This window comes from Mesoplodon densirostris, chromosome 16 (assembly GCF_025265405.1).
Source record: "Mesoplodon densirostris isolate mMesDen1 chromosome 16, mMesDen1 primary haplotype, whole genome shotgun sequence".
NCBI lineage: Eukaryota > Metazoa > Chordata > Mammalia > Artiodactyla > Ziphiidae > Mesoplodon > Mesoplodon densirostris.
The window spans coordinates 6,764,074-6,783,582 of record NC_082676.1 but is presented as its reverse complement, the minus strand read 5'-3'; the positions used below and the strand labels follow the sequence as shown (position 1 = coordinate 6,783,582).

General features: G+C 50.9%; 1 protein-coding gene across 1 annotated transcript; it reads left to right on the top strand.

Moving 5' to 3' along the window:
- The first annotated feature begins 7,916 nt into the window (after positions 1-7,916).
- On the top strand, positions 7,917-19,278 carry FAM210B (family with sequence similarity 210 member B). Its single transcript, XM_060079044.1, has 3 exons — positions 7,917-8,140; positions 16,525-16,700; positions 16,915-19,278. The coding sequence occupies exons 1-3, from the start codon at positions 7,955-7,957 to the stop codon at positions 17,129-17,131; spliced, it is 579 nt and encodes a 192-aa protein (XP_059935027.1). The 5' UTR covers positions 7,917-7,954; the 3' UTR covers positions 17,132-19,278.
- Positions 19,279-19,509: the final 231 nt, after the last annotated feature.

The window sequence follows — 19,509 nt, the reverse complement described above, 5'->3', positions numbered from 1 at the left end:
GCTGCCTCCTCCAAATGGCTCCCACTGTGAGATGGTGGGCGGAAGTGCATTTCAAGGCCGTGGGAGGAGCCTCCAATCGTCGGGGCTTAGTTCAAGGGTCCAGCGGAGGTTACGTGCTCTCGGTGACCTCCTCCTACAACCCCGAGCCCTCCCTCTCTTCACCCCACTTCCAGGCTTCGCTTGTGTCTCCCAAGTCCTCCCACGCAGCGCCCAGGGTTCTGCATACGCTGCCCGAGGGGACCCCGTCTTCCATCTTCCTCCCCCACCCTGACCTCCAGGCGCCAAGCAGAGGGGCCTGTTTAACGTGGTCATCAGACTGTGTGGCTCCCCTGATTAAGATCCTTCAGTGTAGGGCTTCCCTGGTGGCACAGTGGTTGAGAGTCCGCCTGCCGATACAGGGGACACGGGTTCGTGCCCCGGTCCGGGAAGATCCCACATGCCGCGGAGCGGCTGGGCCCGTGAGCCATGGCCGCTGAGCCTGCGCATCCGGAGCCTGTGCTCCGCAACGAGAGAGGCCACAAAAAAAAAAAAAAGAAAAAAAAAAATCCTTCAATGCTTACCCACCGCAGCTAGAATAAACTCGGCTGATCTGGCCCCTGGCAACTTTTCCCAAACCCCTCAAGCCCCTCACTCCTTGCACACCGGCCACTCAGGCCTCCTCTGACACTCCTGCCCCCAACCTGCCACCCACATCGCTTTCTTCCTCCTTTGGACCTGCACCCAGTTGTCCCTCTGCTTGAGCCCTCTTCCCCCTGGAAGCTCCACGTCTGCTCCTGGGCACCTTCCAGATGTCCAATGCCTCCTTCTCCGGGAAGCCTTTCTGATCACCCCTCGCCCAACACAATTCATGATGCTGTCCTCCCCTGGCTATCTGTTCTCTGCCCATCAGGCCCACCCAACTCGAAGCTCCCTAAGAGCAGGGACCATTTCCAAGCCACCCACCTGCATAACCTGGCAGAGTAGAGGGCAGATCGTAGATGTTCAAAAACTATTTGAGGGAGGGAGGGAGGAAGGGAGGGAGAAAGGGAAGGAATGAGGAGACAGACATGGGAGAACAATCAGTAATTATTAACGTAATTTGTGATGATAATAGCCAACACCAGGATGGGCCTGCTCTGAGCCTGGAGCTCTTCCATACACTTCACATGTGTTAATGCATTTAATCCTCACTGCGAGTCCCCATCTGACATGTGCAGAGGCTGAGGCTCAAGTGTGGTAACTTGCCCAGTGTCCACAGGAAGCAAGCGGTATGGCTCAAGCTTGAACCTGGGCTTCACTCCAGAGTTCATGCTCTCAGCCTCCAGGAAGGAGGCCCTAGATGTCCACCACATAAGGGAAAGGACACCCTCTCACAGGGAATACAAGGCAGCCGCTTAAAGAAGGATTTCTGTATTTACTGACATGGACATGTGTCCTTGATGGGACACTGGGTGAAAAAAAAGAAAATGAAGGACACATGTTATAATCCCATTTTTTGGGAAAACATCAAAGAAAACAACAGCCAGATGTGATTGTTCACACACAGAGACGTGGCTGGAAGGACACACAAACCTGGCTGATGCTGGCTACTGCTGGGAGGGCTTCCCGGGTCTCTCGCTCCAGGCTCTAAGCACATGGAGCTCTTCCTCGAGACCTAGCAGGCTGCCCTATTCACAGTCACAGAGCCCCAACTCCCCAGCCCCTTACTCAGCTTCCACGCTGCATTTGCTGCTGCCCGACACCAGAGGGCACACTTATTTGTCTGATGCCCGTCTCTGTAAGGATAAGAATAAACTGAAAAAGAAAAAAGTTGATTTTCCCTGGTGCAAAAAAAGAGGAGAACCTTGGCATTCCCACTCTCCTTTTCTTAGAGCATGTGATTCTTTCTCTGCCCCTTTGAGATGTATGTAAATCTTTTTAAAGGCGAAATAAGCCGCTTGCAGGTTTTTAAGACCCAGGAATGTGTTAAGAGTCTGAGAGCTGTCTCCTTGAAATGTAAACATCAAGGAAGATAGCAGCCTATCTCCTACGCCAGGTGAGGGTTTAACTTCGGTGACTAGCTCTGTGCTATAATTACATGCTTGACACAGAGGCACAGGAAGTGTATTATTCCTTTGGATAAAGACAATTAGCAAGTACAAACGAGGGTGAACGATGTGTGACAAATGGTGCTGTCAAGTCCTCTTACCTGAGAACTAGTTATTTTTTGTCTTTGGATGAAGCATCTGCTCAGCTGCATAAAACAAGGCGCTTTCTTCCTGTCTTTGAGATCTCTTTAGTGAATTGCCCGTGATCTGCATCACGTTCTAGCTTAATGTTTACTCAATAATAAAACTCTTTTCTTTCTCTTCTCCTTTTGTGGAAAGGTTTTCTGTCAGCAGATTTTGTTTTGAATTCTCCCCACCACCCCTCTCCACCGCTTGTCTTCCCCAGTAGAACATAAGCTCTGGGGGACCTTGTCTTCCTACTTCACAGCTGTGTGCCCGGCACTGAGGAGGTCCTTAAAACCTGTTTATTGAATGAATAAAAGAAGTTGCTGGCTGTGTCCTTTGAGTTTTCGTTTTTTACAATGATCAAATGTTAACCTATGACAATAATTTTGTTAAAAAAAACAATTAAACTTTTAAAGACTCCACAGTTGTGCATACAAAAGGCAGCCGCTGGTTTGCTTAACAGATATTGATTTTATTTCCTGTTAATCCCCATGCTTCTCAGGCATGAGTCAGTAATCTTTAAATCGTTATTACCAAGTACTTAAGACATTCTTATTAGCAACATATTGAGACATCGAATGAACAAGAAAATCTTCAAACATCATAGTTCCAGCTAATCCAGATCCTTCCTGAGTACCGAGAAGTGATCGTTTCTATCTCCAAGGCAGTCGAGAGGAGATTCTTGGAAAACCATATCAACACCCTCATCCTCAACAAGCTACCGCTTTTCTTGGTGGTGGTTTTACAAGTAGCATCTCTCTCCCTGAGTGGCCTCATTGGACCGCACAGCTCGGGTTCTACGCCCTGTGCCCCCCACCCCGAAGCTTTGTGTCCAGCCCACACCATTCATACTCTTCTCGGAACGAATGAATGAAAAGGAACGATAATAGTAATGGCCACTGTGTTCACCATGATCAGCTTTCGGGAAGGCACCATTATGTGCTGGTCCCTGTGCCGAGCATACACGTGCATGAAATTTCTCTTATTCTTCACAGCAACCTTGTGATATGGTGCTATTATTATTCCCACCTTACAGATGAGAAAACTGAGGTCCCAAGATGTTGAGTGACTTGACCCGTCACACAGTCAGTGCACCATAATGGGGGGACACACCCCCAGGCAATCTGACCCCAAAGCCCCAGCTCTTGGCCCCAAGCCATAAAACACCATTTGTTTCAAAGCGTTGGACTAATCTTCTACCTTATTTGTGGAAACAAGAGAAAAACCCAGCCAGGCAGTAACCTGGGGCAGGAGGAACCCGAATTCCTCCTAATAACTCACATTTTCTGAGCTCTTGCCATCAACCAGGCACTAGGCACAGCATTCAAAAGGTGTCATCCTGGGGCTTCCCTGGTGGTGCAGTGGTTGAGAGCCCGCCTGCCGATGCAGGGGACACGGGTTCGTGCCCCGGTCTGGGAAGATCCCACATACCACGGAGCGGCTGGGTCCGTGAGCCATGGCTGCTGAGCCTGCGCGTCCGGAGCCTGTGCTCCGCAACGGGAGAGGCCACAACAGTGAGAGGCCCGCATAATGCACACACACACACACACAAAAGGTGTTATCCCACTTAAGCCTCACACCAAACTAAGAGAGGTTCACTCACTGTCCACATCCCAGAGGTGAAGCCTGAGAAACAGAGAGGTGTCGTGATTTGCCAAGGTGCCGCAGTCAGTCAGTGGCTGAGTTGGAATTATATCCAGGTCTCTCCGCCTCCACGGCCCATGTTCTTACTGACGATTTTCCCCCAAAATGATGAAGAAAAGCAGAGATGATGATCCAATGTCAGCCCAAGTTCAGACAAGGACAGAGCTCCCACAGGGCGGGCCACGAGGAGAAAGAGGTCGCTCGGAAGTGGGTGGTGGCATCTACCACTGGTGACATTCTCCACGCCCCCTTTGGTGCCTAGCAGAGCCCCGAGCATGACATGGATGCTGAATTAATAGTGACTGAACAACTGAGAGCGAATGCACCTCTCCCTACAGAGACCTACAGTGCGTGCCTCCGTGGTTCCCAGTTCAGACGTGGTCTGTGGGGCGTGGAAGCCCGTTTTCTCCTTAGCGCTCCTCCTCCCTTCGTTGTGCCCCACAGGCCATCTGTGTCGTGCTGGAGGGAAAGGGGGTGGGGAGTGAAGCCTTTGTGGGGACTGATACCATGCCCATTGCGTACACATGGGATTGCTCTTCATTTTTTCAGGAAGTCACAGACACATGCGTCGTTATTCCCATATCACAGGAAAAGAAAGCTGAGGTTAAAGCAAGTTACATACTTTCCTTGGGGCCGCACGGCTAGTGTTACAAGCTCCCAACCTCCACCCTGACCCGTTTGCCTCTGAAGACCCTGCCTCCCAGAGGCAGAAGAATCAGTAGGTGCCACATGATGGAAGAAAATGTGCACACGTGGTCGGCACCCAGTAAGTGCGTGTTGACAAGTGAATGGGTGAGACTCTGTCAAGGAGAGGGTTACTAACAGGATCTACTGCTACAAGATGTCGCTAACGATAGTTCAAGTTACAATAGAGAAAAAAATGGAAATCACGTATATATTTATCATAACCTATATTAGTCAGCTCAGGCTCCCATATCAAAATACCACAAACTGGGTGGCTTAAACAACAGAAGTTTATTTTCTCACAGTTCTGGAGGCTGGAAGTCCAAGATCAGGGTGCCAACGTGGTCCAGTTCTTGGGAGCATCCTCTTCTTGGCTTGCTGATTGCTACTTGCTGTGTCCTTAGGTGGCAGAGAGAAAGAGTTCTGATGTCTCTTCCACTTCCGATAAGGGCACTAATCCCATCATGAGGAACCCACCCTTACGACCTAATCTAACCATATTTACCTCCCAAAGGCCTCATCTCCAAACACTATCATCCTGAGAATTAGTGCTTTAACATATGAATTTGGGGGGAGACACAAACATTCAGTCCATAACACCCATTACCAGGACACTGGATTAAATAAATCATGGAGCACCTATACTATAGAATGCTCTGCAGCTTTTAAATAATAATATTGCACAATTATGGTTTCAACAGGAAAGACATTAGTGACAGATGAAGTGAAAAAGTCACATTAAGATACATATATACAACATCACCCCATTCCTACCAATACTAGGGGCGTGGGGTACTTTGGCAAGATCTGGATCTCACACCCATACCCTGACCAGAGGGCCACCAACCATTGAGATTGGACAGCTTCATACAAACTACAATAGGGTGAGAGGGGCATCTCCAATAGAAAGAGGGAGCTGGGCAGACAAAAAGGACAGAAACGCCAGCCACACTGCCATGTCTTGAGTCCTCACTGTGCCACGCCCGGTTCTACAGGCACTGAAGTATATTACACGCCTGGTTCTACAGGCACTGAAGTATATTACACGCCTGGTTCTACAGGCACTGAAATATATTATCTCCTTTAACTTTCACAGTAACCCTTTGAGATGGGTATTATCACTCTCACTTCTTGCAAGTGAGGAAACAAGAGACTTAGATCGTTGGAGTCACTTAACAAAGATTCTAAACAGGGCCTGCACCACACCAAAGCTGTGATGCTAACCAACAAATCATGAAACCAGAGCCTTACTTTTACTGCATTGCCCGCTGCTGGCGCATAGCAGGTGTTCAGAATAATGAATGCTGATTGGACATGAACGGAGAGGAGGCAAGAAGTGATGTATGGGCTACAGGTAGTTGGATTTGCTTTGGGAAAGGGGACAGAAGCAGGAGGTGGGGAATGGTGGAGGGAAACAGGGACGTGGGCTGGAGCCATCAGTTAAGACTCAGGCTTCCCCTGAGAAGTAGGAGGCCAGGGTATGTGCCAGGAGAGAAGGCATCAGGGCAGGAAGGAGGACTCCAGGTGGGCAGAAACTGTTTAGAGCAGGCACTGCAGAATCTGACAGAGAAAGAGAACGGGAAGAAAACTGTTCTCGTCCTCAGGAAGACTCAGGTATACAACCAGAGAATATGTAATGGGAGAAAACGTGGCAATGTGTCCCAAACACTGTTCACTTGCTATTTTATCACAGTTTATCTGCTTATGCTCCAGAATCTACCTTCCCACATTCTTATAGAAATGAGCCACAGTGAGTAACCCCGAGGCCCTGGACCCCTGAGCAGATTAACCATGGTTCCCTTGGTAACTGGGAAGAAGTAGTTCCTCCTCCACCAGAAGGGAAAACTCCTTTTTCTTCCTCCAGCACCCCGGCCCCCTTTAGGTTTCAGCCCCCTCACACACACACACACACACTGATGTGTGCCCCTTCCCCCGGTACACGTGCACTTCCTGTGTGACACTCACCGCCATGCACCGGCACACAGCCCTGTCGCACTGCCTGGAGTTACCACCCCCGTCCCCCGACAGCCACCCCCTCTACCTCCCCGCCAACAGAACCCCGATTGTGTTCAGGAAGACGATGTGCCTGCTCTGACCTAAGCCAGGCCTATTTCTTTTGCCAGATCCTCAAATTCCAGACTCCCTTGCAGCTAAGAGTGTCCTGTGACTCAGCTGTAGCCAGTGAGACAGAAGGGGCTTCTCAAGGTGGGGGGAGGGTCCTGAGGTATTGAATTTGGGCACACAGATTCCCATCTCTTTCCAGTGTAGAACGGCTGAACGGCTGGCAGAATAGCTATAATTTCCCTTTGCACCTAGGTTTCTGGATACGAACTCATTTCTGCCAATTGAATGCACTCTCAGAATATTTCGAAGGCAGAAAGGAGGCGGAGGCATCCTCCTGCGGTTTGGGCTGTTTGCTGCTGGTAAACAACTGTGTGGAGACGTGAGGCTTTCTGCAGCAGAATTCAGGTGTGCAGTCGCCAGCCCATGGGTGTGGACCGTTAGTTGTGGCCGAGGCAGCCGCCTGACCCTGCTTTCCGGTGTCCAGTGATCTGTTCTGTAGAAGCTGGAAAGCAGCTGCAGTGGCAGTTTCCTGATCCTGGGGTCACGGCTCTGGCAGTGTGCTCTAGAATTCATTCATTCCACTGGCCGACCCCTGACACCCACCTAACGGCTTGTGGCTTGTGTCCCCCCTCTCGCCGGCCCGTGTTGCTCTGTACAGAGAGCCTTTCCTGGGGGGCCAGCCTAATGTCCACTCCTCCAGCTTTTCCAATGGTTTTCCAAGCAACCGTTCCCTGTGGTTAAAAAAAAAAATTTTGTCCGCTTAAAATAGCAAAGATCTAGAAATATTCTGGATCCTCTAGTTTGAACCCAAAAATGCTACCGGGGGGTCAGGCATGACAAAAGGATGAGGATAAGAGGCCTCAGGGAAGGTTTCATTTCTGTGAGCCTCAGTTTCTTCTTCTGCAGAATGGAGACCAAAGATTATTATGATTGCATTTCCCAAACATGGTCACGACAACATTTCCCATTCCACAAGCCCTTCCACACGTGACCTTGTCACTTCCCGTCAAGTCGGAGGAATCTGACCCCCTCCTGAATCAGGGCTGGGCTGGCCTCTGACTCGCTAGTAACCAACATGATGAGTCAGGATCAGCCGACTGGAATTCGCAGGCTGTCGGAAGGGGTGCACGTCTCCAGCCCCTCCCATTTCTCGCGGGGCTTCAGCTCCGGCCCCGCCCCGGCCGCGCGGGGCTCCAGCCCCGCCCCCGCCGCTCAGGCGGCGGAGGGGCGGGGGTCGGTGGGCGGGGCCAAGGACGGCGCGCGGCCCCGGCCCCACCCCGCCCCTCCGGGCTCGGGCTCCCGCGGGCCCCGCCCACCTCGCTACTCCCTCTGCTGTCCGCTGTGCTGGCGGCGGCGCAGGGCTGCGCACCATGGCCGGGCTGCTGGCGCTGCTGTGCCCCACGGGCAGGGTGGGCGCCCGGGTCGGGTCTCGCGCCACCTGGCTCCTGGGCGCTGCCACCCCCCGCGCCCCGCCGTCCGTGTTTCTGCCGCTGCTCGGGCCCGGGCTGGACGCCCCGCTGCTGCGCGCGGCCCGCGGGAACTGCCAAGGCCGCCAGGTAAGCCTCCCCGCCTCCACCCCGAACCCCGGGCGCCCCGATCGTCGCCCCATCTCCGCCGAAGGAGAGCCTGACTTGCGCAGCTGCCCGAGACCGAGTATCTCCAGGGTCCGCAGGCCTCAGATCTCTACAAGTCAAGGAAGCGAGTTCCCAGTTGACAGCCGGGGAAACTGAGGCTCAGAGAGGTGTGGTGACTGCCCAAGGTCACAGCCTCCAGGGGATCCCAGGATCCTAAAGCGTAAGGCTGTACTGTGGTGGTGGCCGAGAGGATTGGAGATGGGGCCTGGGCTTGGTATCGACGTTCTCACTGGGCGGTAGAGTTGTTCCCTTTGAAGTCGCGCCAGGGCCTCCTCCCTGGGCTGAGGAGAAAGGCTTGGTGGGTGCTGCGGTCTCTAACACCCCCCAACACTTGCTGCCACTCCCTTTTTATCTAACCTAGAGGGCAGGCCTCCCTGTCAGACTGCAGGAAGGACGCGCACAAGAAACCTAGTGTTACTTCATTGCATCAATATTTCACTTCGGTTGCTTCTGTGTATGCTAACTGAACACTGGTTTCCATTCAGAATGGTAATGCAGACTCCCTTTTTGAAAGTTTTGAAGTGGGTCTCCTTAAAGAAAAAAGGTGGTAAGCAGTGAAGTCTGGAGATCCAGAGCTAACAAGTTGGGACAAGCAGTGCCTGGAGCTTTGCACCTTTGGTCCCTTTGCTTGCCTGCATCCACTCACCAGCGGTGCAGCCCTACCCCAAGTGCTGAAGGCCTCTGAGCCTGTTTGCTGACCTTGCAGGCATTTAAAATAGCACCTTCCCAACAATAGTTTGGGGAACAGTTCCATGAGCTGATGTGGGCCTCAACATGGTGCCCCCGGGAGCCAGTGCTTCCTGAATGTTGCATAGGCATTTGACCCATGACCTTACCATGCCTCTGCCACAAGTGGAGAAACTTCCTTCCCCGTCTTCTGCTCCCCCATCGGACAGGCGGTAGATCTTGTCTCTGCCTCCTGAGCCCAGTTAGGGGGTCCTCATGCGTCTGGCACCCTCCGCGCACACCCAGCTGTCTCCTGGTGATTCTCTGTGGATCAGCCCAGCTGTCCCTTCCTCCCGGAAGCCTTCCCTGACCACCAGTGATACCTTGGGTGCCTCCACTGGCCCCCTCCTCAGCCCCATGGCTGTGCATCTTCTATGCGCTCATCATATGTCCTCCTGACTTGCTGGTCTGTCTTATGAGCCTGGCACTGGCAGGTGTGTGTGTGTGTGTGTGTGTGTGTGTGTGTGTGTGTGTACTGCTCCCCCACCCCATATTTATTAAAGTAAGAAGCCTGTATTAGAAGGGTCAGGAAGGTTTGAGGAATGAGCCAAAAATCTTGCTCACAAGTTCAGATTGTTTAGAGTGACACCTGTTTTCATTCATGCAATAAGTAATATTAATAATAAACACTATATTGTGTTTACTTTGTACGAGGCACTGTTCTGAGTACTTTGAAAATATTAACTCATGTAATCCTCACAACAACCCTGTGACGTAAGCAATACTGTCATCCCCCCCCTTAAGCCCAGAGAGGTTGAGTAACTTTCTGAGAATCACACAGAGGTTACCTGTCAGAACTGGGATCCAAACCAGTCTCGTTCCAAGGCTCTGCCCTCAATAGCTGTGCTGTGTTCCTCACTTACTTGTGAGTGTCTGCACTGTGCTAGGCGCTGCTCTAAGTGGGGAGGATAGAGCAATGAACAAAACAGACATAACCCACCCTCAGGGAGCCTGACGTCTAGTGAGAGGGGAGGGACAATAAACAGAAAAGGAAAATATCAGGCTTGTTGATGTGACAGGTGCTACTGAGAAATGCCAAGGGGGGAGGGAGGGTGCAAATGGGCAGGACTGCAGGGAGGGATGCTGCCAGTTTAATAAATAAGGTCATCAGGGAAGGGCTCCCTGAAAAGGCAGCGTGTGAGCGAGAACTGGGAGGTGAGGAGGACACTGGGGCTCAGAGAGCAAGCCATCTGCAGGTATATGAAAGCACTTATCTAAGAACAGACACAGGGGGAGGTACGATGTTGTCTGCATCCAGGGCAGCGACTAAGGATACATCACAGGTTCTTAAGGTGATATTTCACGAAGAAATGAATGTCTGAAAAGTTTCCATTCCTTGCAGGTCATCGCCTCATAAATTCCTTTATTTCAGTCTCTTTATTCTCCTGCAGGGATAGGAAGAAAAATGCATGACCCACATGATTAAAGAGATTTCCAGGATAAAAGGAAGAAAATTGTCCATATAAGATTCTAACTCTAGAAAGTTAAAAACTAACCACAGCACCGGCTAACAGGAAATTGTCTGTTGTGTCTGAATATTTTGTCCCTCCCATTGTCTTGCAGTAGATACTGGTTATTCTGTAGCTGGAAGTCTGGCTGCCTTTTCTTTTTTTTTTTTAAGGAACAACTTTTTTTTTTTTTAACTTATTTATTTATTTTTGGCTGTGTTGGGTCTTCGTTTCTGTGTGAGGGCTTTCTCTAGTTGCGGCGAGCGGGGGCCAGTGTTCATCACGGTGCGCAAGCCTCTCACTATCGCAGCCTCTCTTGTTGTGGAGCGCAGGCTCATTAGTTGTGGCTCACAGGCCCAGCCGCTCCGCGGCATGTGGGATCCTCCCAGACCAGGGCTCGATCCCGTGTCCCCTGCATTGGCAGGCAGATTTTCAACCACTGCGCCACCAGGGAAGCCCTGGCTGCCTTTTTATTTTTCTTTTCTGGCCAAAAGGCCTTTTGCCAAAATAGAGGTCGTACAGAAAAGGGCTCTCAAGAAAGAGAGACAGTTCCGCCCGGTCCTGGCAAGTAGACAGAGGGGACATAATGAAGTCCGGTTGGGCCAGATGTCCAGGGTGGGAAGTGAAAGGGGCTTTCACCCGTCATCAGCCTCAGGACGTTGTTTGGCTCTTGGAACCGGGGATTGTGCACTGCTCCTCCTATCAGGGCCTGGCAGCTCTCCCATCCGGGCACTTCATCCGCAGCCAAAAGGCGGGTGGGGAGCTGTTTATCAGAAGGAGCCTGAACTCGCAGCGGCCATTCTGGCTGCTGGGCGTCAGAGAACAGGGAGGGCGCGGTGCCGGCCCAACCGAAGGGTACTGGTGACAGTTTCCCTTCTCCCCTCCAGAGCCTTGACGTTCTGGAACAGGCTCTTCCTCGAGGAATGGTCAGCTCTTGGGGGACGTGAAGGGGAGCGCCTGCAGCACAGAACTCAGTCTGGGCGCTGCCAGCCAGCTCACAGCTTTGCCCCAAACCTTGGTCTCCCATCTGTCAAAGTGGGAGCGACAGAGGTGCCCACGTCGTGGGGTTGTGAGGGTTTTTACGGGATGGCGCCTTTAAAGTGCTAAGCCCGGTACCTGGCTCAGTAGAAGGGGCCTCTCCTGAGGACGCTGGTGGTTTTCCTAAAACCTTTCAAAAAATGTTATGCTTTCCTGCCTATCAGAGCCAGTCTCTGGGACCCCATAAATGGATACTGGATTTGAGTAGCCACTCCCCTTTTTTAAAGTGTTTGTTTTCATAAGTCTGAGAAAAGCCCGCAGAAGTCAAAGCTAAAGGCAGAGAGGAAATACAGTTCGTCCCCCGCCTTAGGACCTTAACACTTAATTCCCAGGGACTGAGCAGCCTTTAATGAAACAGATTTAATTTTAATTTAAGCTTTAATTTAAAGCTTCCAGGTGTTTTGGGGTTTTGGTTGGTTGGGTTTTTTTTTTTCAGTCCCAACTGCAGTTTGGGAACAAAAGAGATGCTCTTTCAGTTGGGAGGTAATGAAAAGACTCTTTCAACTAATAAATCTGAGTTTTGTACCAACTTTTTTGGGAGTAGGGGCAAATGAGTAGCTGCTGTGTATGATTAAAAATCAAGGATGATCCTGGGAAAGGTTTTTTTTTTTTTTGGCCACGCTGTGCGGCTTGTGAGATCTTAGTTCCCTGACCAGGGATTGAACTCGCGCCCTCGGCGGTCAAAGCGCAGGGTCCTAACTACTAGACCACCAGGGAATTCCCAATTCTGGGCAAGTTTTAATCCAAGACTGAATTCCACCCCCTCCTCACCATGCATGGAATGTGGCCCTTCACTGAGCCTTACTTAGTTCTTTTGGGGACAGTAGGAGAGTCTGCTTTTGTGCCTTCTTATCTTCTACGTACGTGCAGCAGCCACGGTTTATCTTCCATTCTGGCGGCTGGTCCAGAGCCAAGCCCTCCTGTCCAGCATGAAACCAAGCTGAGAGGCTGCCCCAGGGGTTACCAGACACAACAGGGCTCCAGACACTGCAGACATTCTTTGTAGGGCAAAATGTACTGTGGCTCCCAGCTTGCCCTGAAGAGTAAATTTTAGAATCTGTACTTTGTATTTCAGTTGAATCAAATTCTGCTTCATAAAAAGGAATGAAGTTTGATACCTGCTACAACGTGGATGAACCTTGTAAACATGATGATAAGTGAAAAAAGCTGCCGTAGTCTGTTCGGGCTGCTATAACGCCATAGACTGGGCGGCTTAAATGGCAGACATTCATTTCTCACAGTCCTGGAGTCAAGAAGTCCAAGGTCAAGACGCGGGCAGATTCAGTGTCTGGTGAGGGCCTGCTTCCGAGTTCACAGACAGCTGTCTTCTGTCTTCTTGCCGTGTCCTCACATGGTAGACGGTTCGAGGGAGCACTCTGGGGTCTCCTTTATAAGGGCCCTGATCCCATTCGTGAGGGCTCCACCTTCATGACCTAGGCACCTGCCACCTCCAGATACCATCCTGGTGGGGATTCGGTTTCAACATACGAATTTGGGGCGGGGGAGGGTTTCCACCAACATTCAGTCTGTAGCAGAAGCCAGTCACAAAAGGCCCCATGCTGTATGGCCCCATTTACATGAAACGTCCAGAAAGGGCAAATCCATAGACAGAAAGGAGTTTTGTGTTTGCCTTCCCCCATCAGGATGTGGGAGAGAGGAATGGGGAGTGACTGCTAATTGGGTGACAAAAATGTTCCAAAATTATGGGCCTCCCTGGTGGCGCAAGTGGTTGAGAGTCCGCCTGCCGATGCAGGGGATGCGGGTTCGTGCCCCGGTCTGGGAGGATCCCATATGCCGCGGAGCGGCTGGGCCCGTGAGCCATGGCCGCTGGGCCTGCGCATCCGGAGCCTGTGCACCGCAACGGGAGAGGCCACAACAGTGAGAGGCCCACATACCGCAAAAAGAAAAAAAAAAAAAAAAAAAAATGTTCCAAAATTAGATCCTTGTGATGGTTGCACAACTGCAAACACATAAACCATTTGACTGTATGTTTTAAGCCTTAAGATGGACTTTATGGCCTGTAATCTATATACCAGCAAAGCTGTTACCAAAGTGGATGGGCCTCCCTGGGGAGGAGGAAGAAACGCACGTGGGGCGTTAGGTGGTGATGGCCCGATGGAGGGAATTGCACAGGAGCGGCTATGTGAGGGTCTCGGTTTTAAAGAGGGTGCTCCAGGAGGGCCTCCCTGAGGTGATGTCGGAATAAAGACCCGGAGGCGGGGCTATGAGGACGTCTGGGGAAAAGCATTCAGGCAGAGGGAGCAGCAGATGCCAAGGCCTGGAGCAGTCCTGGCCTGGCCTGCTTAAAGCAGCAAGAAGGCCACGTGGCCCCAATGGGTAGCAGGAAGGAGAATGGGGGGTGGGGCCTGGAGGGCTGAGCGGCTGGTGCTTCCAGGAGGCCTCTGACGGGGGTGGTGCTGTAATCCCACCTCGGTTTTTACAGGCTCCCTCTGGCCACTGTGTTGAGTGGTCTAGGGTGGGATTGGGGGACCAGCTGGGAGGGAGGCCATCAAGTAACCCAGGGGAGAGATGAAGGGCCTGGGCCAGGTGGTCCTGAAGCAGCGTTCCCTAAACCCACCTAGGCTGGCACCGCTCAGCGCCCCTCCGGTCAGTAGCCCTGTCTGCTGCTCTGTAGGGTCAGCCCCTCATGGGAGACCTGCGAGGTCAGGCCCCGGGCCCCTGGGTGGCCCCTGGTCTCTCACGTTCCTGCCCACAGCCCGGGCAAGAGTAGCTCGGGAGGTCTGGTCCGAGTGCCGTCAAAGAAAGAAAACAGCCCAGGAGGCCGACTGCAGTGGGCCCGGTGGAGGGCGGGGCAGTGGATTCTGATGGGCAGACACCGTCACGTCCTGAGGATGGAAGGGCAGGGGTGGGCCACCGGGGCTGCTGGCTTAGGGGACAGCACGGATGAGCACGAGGGATGGAGGACGCAGTGCGGGCCTGGCGTGCGATGGGGGGACGAGGCTTGGGTGGGTAATGGGAGAATCTGAGGAGGAAGGGGACCTGCTGCACTTCAAACTCCTTATCAGGGAGTTCCCTGGCAGTCCAGTGGTTAGGACTCCGCACTTTCAGTGCCGAGGGCGCAGGTTTAATCCCTGGACGGGGAACTAAGATCCCAAGGCACAGCTGTGTGGCGTGGCCAAAAAAGTAAAAACTCTTGATCACATCCTAGTACCTGTGCATGCAATCCAGCTCGACCCCTAATACACCGGGCAGAGATGGTCCCTTCACCCTCGCAGTGCTAGGAGCCTGGCAAGACGACCAGGTCCCTGCTCCCTGGAACCACACATTCTGGGCCTCTGGCCAACAGCAAACAAGCGAAGAACGGAATGCTTACCTACATGTATTTGTTAGATTTGTTACGTTATAAGCAGGACAACTCCTGAAGATGGAAATCTCAGAGAGGGAAGTAGAGATGTGATAGCATGGCTGCCACTGAGGGCAGGCAGCTGAGGTGGTCAAGGAGGGCCTCTTGGAGGAGGTGACGTTTGTGTTTCCAGCTTAGGAAGTGGCGTCACTCCAGTCTGTCGCAAGGCAGGTACATCAGAAGGGAAGGCCGCGTGGAGAGTCTGCTGAGGGCGGGCAGGAGCAGGGCAAGGGGAGGCAGGAGTGCTGAGCAGGCACTGGCTGATCACTTAGAAGCACCAGGAGAACTGATATCTAATTGCAGTGCCCAGGCCTCACCCCACATCTATGAAACCAGAGGCTGGGCGCCTGGGCATAGACAGATGGATCAGCAGCATCCGGGTCCCCTGGGAGCTCTTGAGAAAGGCAGCGTCTGCGGGGAAGCCCCAGACGTGCTTGGTCACAGCTCCCGCCTGCCCGCCTGGCAGGGGCTCCGAAGCAGGGCAGGGCCGGGAGGACCTGTGCCTCGTTGCGGTTGGAGGCTGCTTCCCTGGGCACCTGTGTCATTTCACTTTCATCCCTGGGGATGCCACGCTGCATGCCATGTGTCCCCACCCCCCCCCCGCACCCCCCACCGCAGCCTTTGAAGCATGGCTCCACTGCAGCATGTTCTAAAAATACAAGAAAGCAGCCGTCCCGCTGCAAAGTCAGTAGCCGGAGCTGACTGACCCAGATGCTGCCTGTGAGAAGAGCTCTGAGGTCTGCCGTTAGAGCTGAAGAAATCCTTTGATGAAAAAGGCACTCTCCATATTGAGGAGTTTTGTCGTTTTAATCCAAGGTGGTGGTTTTTATTTCTCCCAAACATTCCAGGCCTTGTAGATGCTCAGTAATTGTTAACAAACACCCCACACAATGAATACTTTCTGTACTAACCCGGCCGCTGCATTTATGACCCGGGAACTAGCCCTCCCTTTCTCCGTTCAGATCTCAGGGGTAAATCTTGATTCCAGAAGTAAATACGTCGCGGCTCCTGCTCCGTTTTGTCTCGTACCCACTGTCCTGTAGAGTCTGGCATGGTTGTCACGTCACCACAAACCTGGTGGCATGAAACGACACACATTAATTCTTTTACAGCCCTGGAGGTCAGAAGCCCAAAGGGGGTCTCACAGGGCTAAAGTCCGTGTGTGGGCAGGGCTGGTTCCTTCCAGTGGCTCTACGGGAGAATCCATTTCCTGCCTTTTCCAGCTTCTAGAGGCGCCTGCATTCCTTGGCTCGTGGCCTTTTCCTCCGTCTTCAGGGCCAGCAGCACAAACCTCTGCACATCTGCCTGCTTCTGTCCTCACGTCTGCTCCTCTGGCCCTCCTGCCCCTCTCTGTCCACCCACAGGACCCTCATGATTAAGGTCCCACTGGTCCCACTCAGAAAATCCAGGATGATTCGCCCATCTCAAGATCCTTAACTTAACCCCACCTGCAGAAAATCCTTCTGCCATGTAAGGTAACATATTCACAGGTTCTGGGGACCTAGACACCTTTGGGGCCACCGTTCTGCCCATCGTACCTGGTACCCAGCCCTTCACTGCACTCAGTGGCTTAGCGGGCATTAGCCTCAGCTGACAAAGAAAGATAGTAACTCATCCCTCACTGGACAGGAAAGAGCAGAAGGCTGCCTGAGTCGGAAGCTGTTGATGACCAACCACTAACATCCTTGCTCCTGCCCTAAAGCGTCTCCCCTTCTTTGGCTTGTGCGCAGGACACCAGCAAAATCACTGTGACACCAGGCGGCAACATCAGCGGTACAGAGGAGAAAAAGCAAAGCAAGTCGCAGCAGCTGAAAAAGATTTTTCAAGAATATGGTGCCGTTGGCGTGTCGCTGCACATTGGAATCTCATTAATCTCTTTGGGCATGTTTTACATGGTTGTTTCAAGGTACGATTTTGACAGTAATAGATATTTATTTTTCGCCGTCATCCAAGTGTCTTTGGGAATAAGAACTTTTTTCCTAAGACTTTATATTCATCTAGCTACTCTCATCACATTTTTTAAAATACTGTAAATGTCATAGCCAAATTGATCGGTTAACCGTATCCCTTGCTGTAGTAAACATCTTTTGTGTTTGTCTGTTTGCCTCTCTCCCCTCCAGTGGTGTGGACATGTCAGCCATCCTGCTTAAACTCGGGTTTAAAGAGTCACTGGTACAGTCGAAAATGGCAGCAGGCACAAGTACTTTCGTGGTGGCCTATGCCATCCACAAGCTGTTTGCACCCGTGAGGATCAGCATTACCGTAGTTTCCGTGCCCCTGATTGTCAGATATTTTCGGAAAGTGGGAATTTTTAAACCTCCAGCTGCAAAGCCTTGATGAACTCTTCAATTGTGGGCCTGAAAACCTATTTCTTTGAAATGATACATTTTGGACTGGTTTTATGATGTAGGGTTTATGGTGGGGGTGAGGCACGGGCTAGCTGCTGTCTTCACATGAATAGCATTTACTTTTGCCAGCAAAAATTCAGGGTTTCAAATCACTGTAATTTTTTTGCTTTATAAGTTTTGGTAATGCTATTCATCATAGGGCTTGTCTGCATCATCTAAAATGTCAGCAAAGCATCACCTTTGAGTTACCATCTGAAACAAAACTGTCAGCCAGGAAATGTTCCTTCTGGAAGATCATTGGTGAGGGTCTGCGTGCAGAAGCCTCAGGGGTTCATCTTTGCTCAAGTTCTTAAAGGGCAGCGATTCATTAAGCTGGTTTTTAAAATTCCCCTTCCTCCAATATTTGCTGTCAGGCTGCCTTCGTTTTAATATGCAGTATTGTGCAAAACAGCTGCCAGTGCTACAATTAATGAAGCAGAATTTAAGACGTCACAATATGGGATCAGGATCTTAATTAGCATCAACACTTTGACATTCATTACACTTGTTTGGGGGGAAAGAAAAACAAGTATTTCCGGTACGTTTTACTGATCCCAAGACACCTTCAAATCTGGACGTGATGGGGCCTGCCTCGGCTGATTTTTCCCAAACTTTATTAAAGTAGGTCAGAATCATTTGTCTCTGTTTCGGTAACATACGGAAACTTCATCCAATCGTAATGGCATCAGTTGGCCCCGGACGCCTGTGTCCTCAGAGGAATCTGGATACTGCGCACATACGCAAAGCTGAGACAATCTTGGCCTAACTGTCTCAGACTTCAGACATTCCAGAACTAGTGTCACAGTGTTTACATTGTGTTGCAACTTCTATTTTTTAATTGAGTTAAAACTATGTATGCAGAAAAAGATTTTGTATCACTCTCTAAAAACGTAAAATTACTAGCAGTTGCTGTCAATGGGAGACAACCGCAAAATAATAATACAAGCCGGGCAGGGACCGAGCTAGTTTACCAGATAAAGGGCGTGTGACTTTAGGCCCCTCATTCTCTGTTTGGGACGTTGGTTAAGATAGAAATGCAAGCACACAGATCCCAGTTGAGACTTTCTCCTTGAGACAGTCAGGAGCAAGCAACGGCGAAGGAATATATCCCCGTGGGCTTCAGCATCGCTGACGGGACACTGGCTGCACACCCCAGGAACCCCAGTGTAACCAGCCTGCCCTGACACCATGGCTCAGGGGTTGCATTTATCTTTCTGGCTCCCAGATTTATTTTTTTATTTTAGTTTTTTGGTTTGATTAACTACATTTGTGACAATCAGAAAACTCAAGGAACTATAAACTGATCGTCCTGGTTTTACTGAGATCTGACTATTGGCAGTTTCGTTAGCCCGTAGTAACCCATGTCAATCAGTTATTTCAGTTAACTTTTATGAGAATCTTTGTGAGCCAGATTCTCCACTTACGAGATCTTTAAAGTGGATCTGTTATTCCACCCCCCACCCCACCCCCTTTTAAAGCAGTTAGCCCACTGCCAAAAGGTTTTAGCAATTCAGAGTTGGAATTAGACTGCCTTTCTGGGGTCTAATCCCCAGGACACGTTCACAGCAGAGAAAGATGGCACCAGTGCTAGGTAATTCCTCATGAGGGCAGGACCAGCACTTTTGTGTTGCTGTCTGTGTGTGAACAGTTGGCTCTGGGCTCCTAACCACCTTCCTCACCGGCCTCCCAACCATAGATCGTGAGTAATGCCTATGCAAAAAAGCCGATAGGGATTCTTACAGGTTTAAGGGCTTGAATGGGAGTGGACTGAAAGGGCAAGCAATAAAACAAATTATACCAAATAGCCATAGCGTTCTCTTTTAAGCCCCAACTCCACTCCACTCCAGTGGCCAGTTGTCAGAACAGAACAGAGTAACTAGAGAGGAGAGGCAATCAAAGGATCAGGGAGTTACAGCATTATGTGAATTCACCAGCAAGATGTACAGATCACTTGTATTTACATTGTTTTTATGGAACTAGGGGAATAAAACGGATGATCTATTTTAAACACTAAGCCATTGTTCACCTCTAATTTTTTATCTGACAAAATGAGCAGCTTAAATTCCGTGAAACAAATAAACATCTTTGTAAAGTTTATGAAGGACTTTTTATTCTTAAAAAGCCATCACTGCTGCTGATTATGAAGCAGCAGTGCGTGTGACTAGTTTATCAATGCTGTGCTGCTGCAGCAGTGAGCTCTTTTCTGTGCCTGTGTGGGATTGTCTGGGGAAATGACAGCTTAGCTAGTATCACCGGTGGGGTTAGTCATGTTGTGTTGACTACAACCGGGGTGAATGGATGAACTACTACTCTGGATGTAAAAGCTCA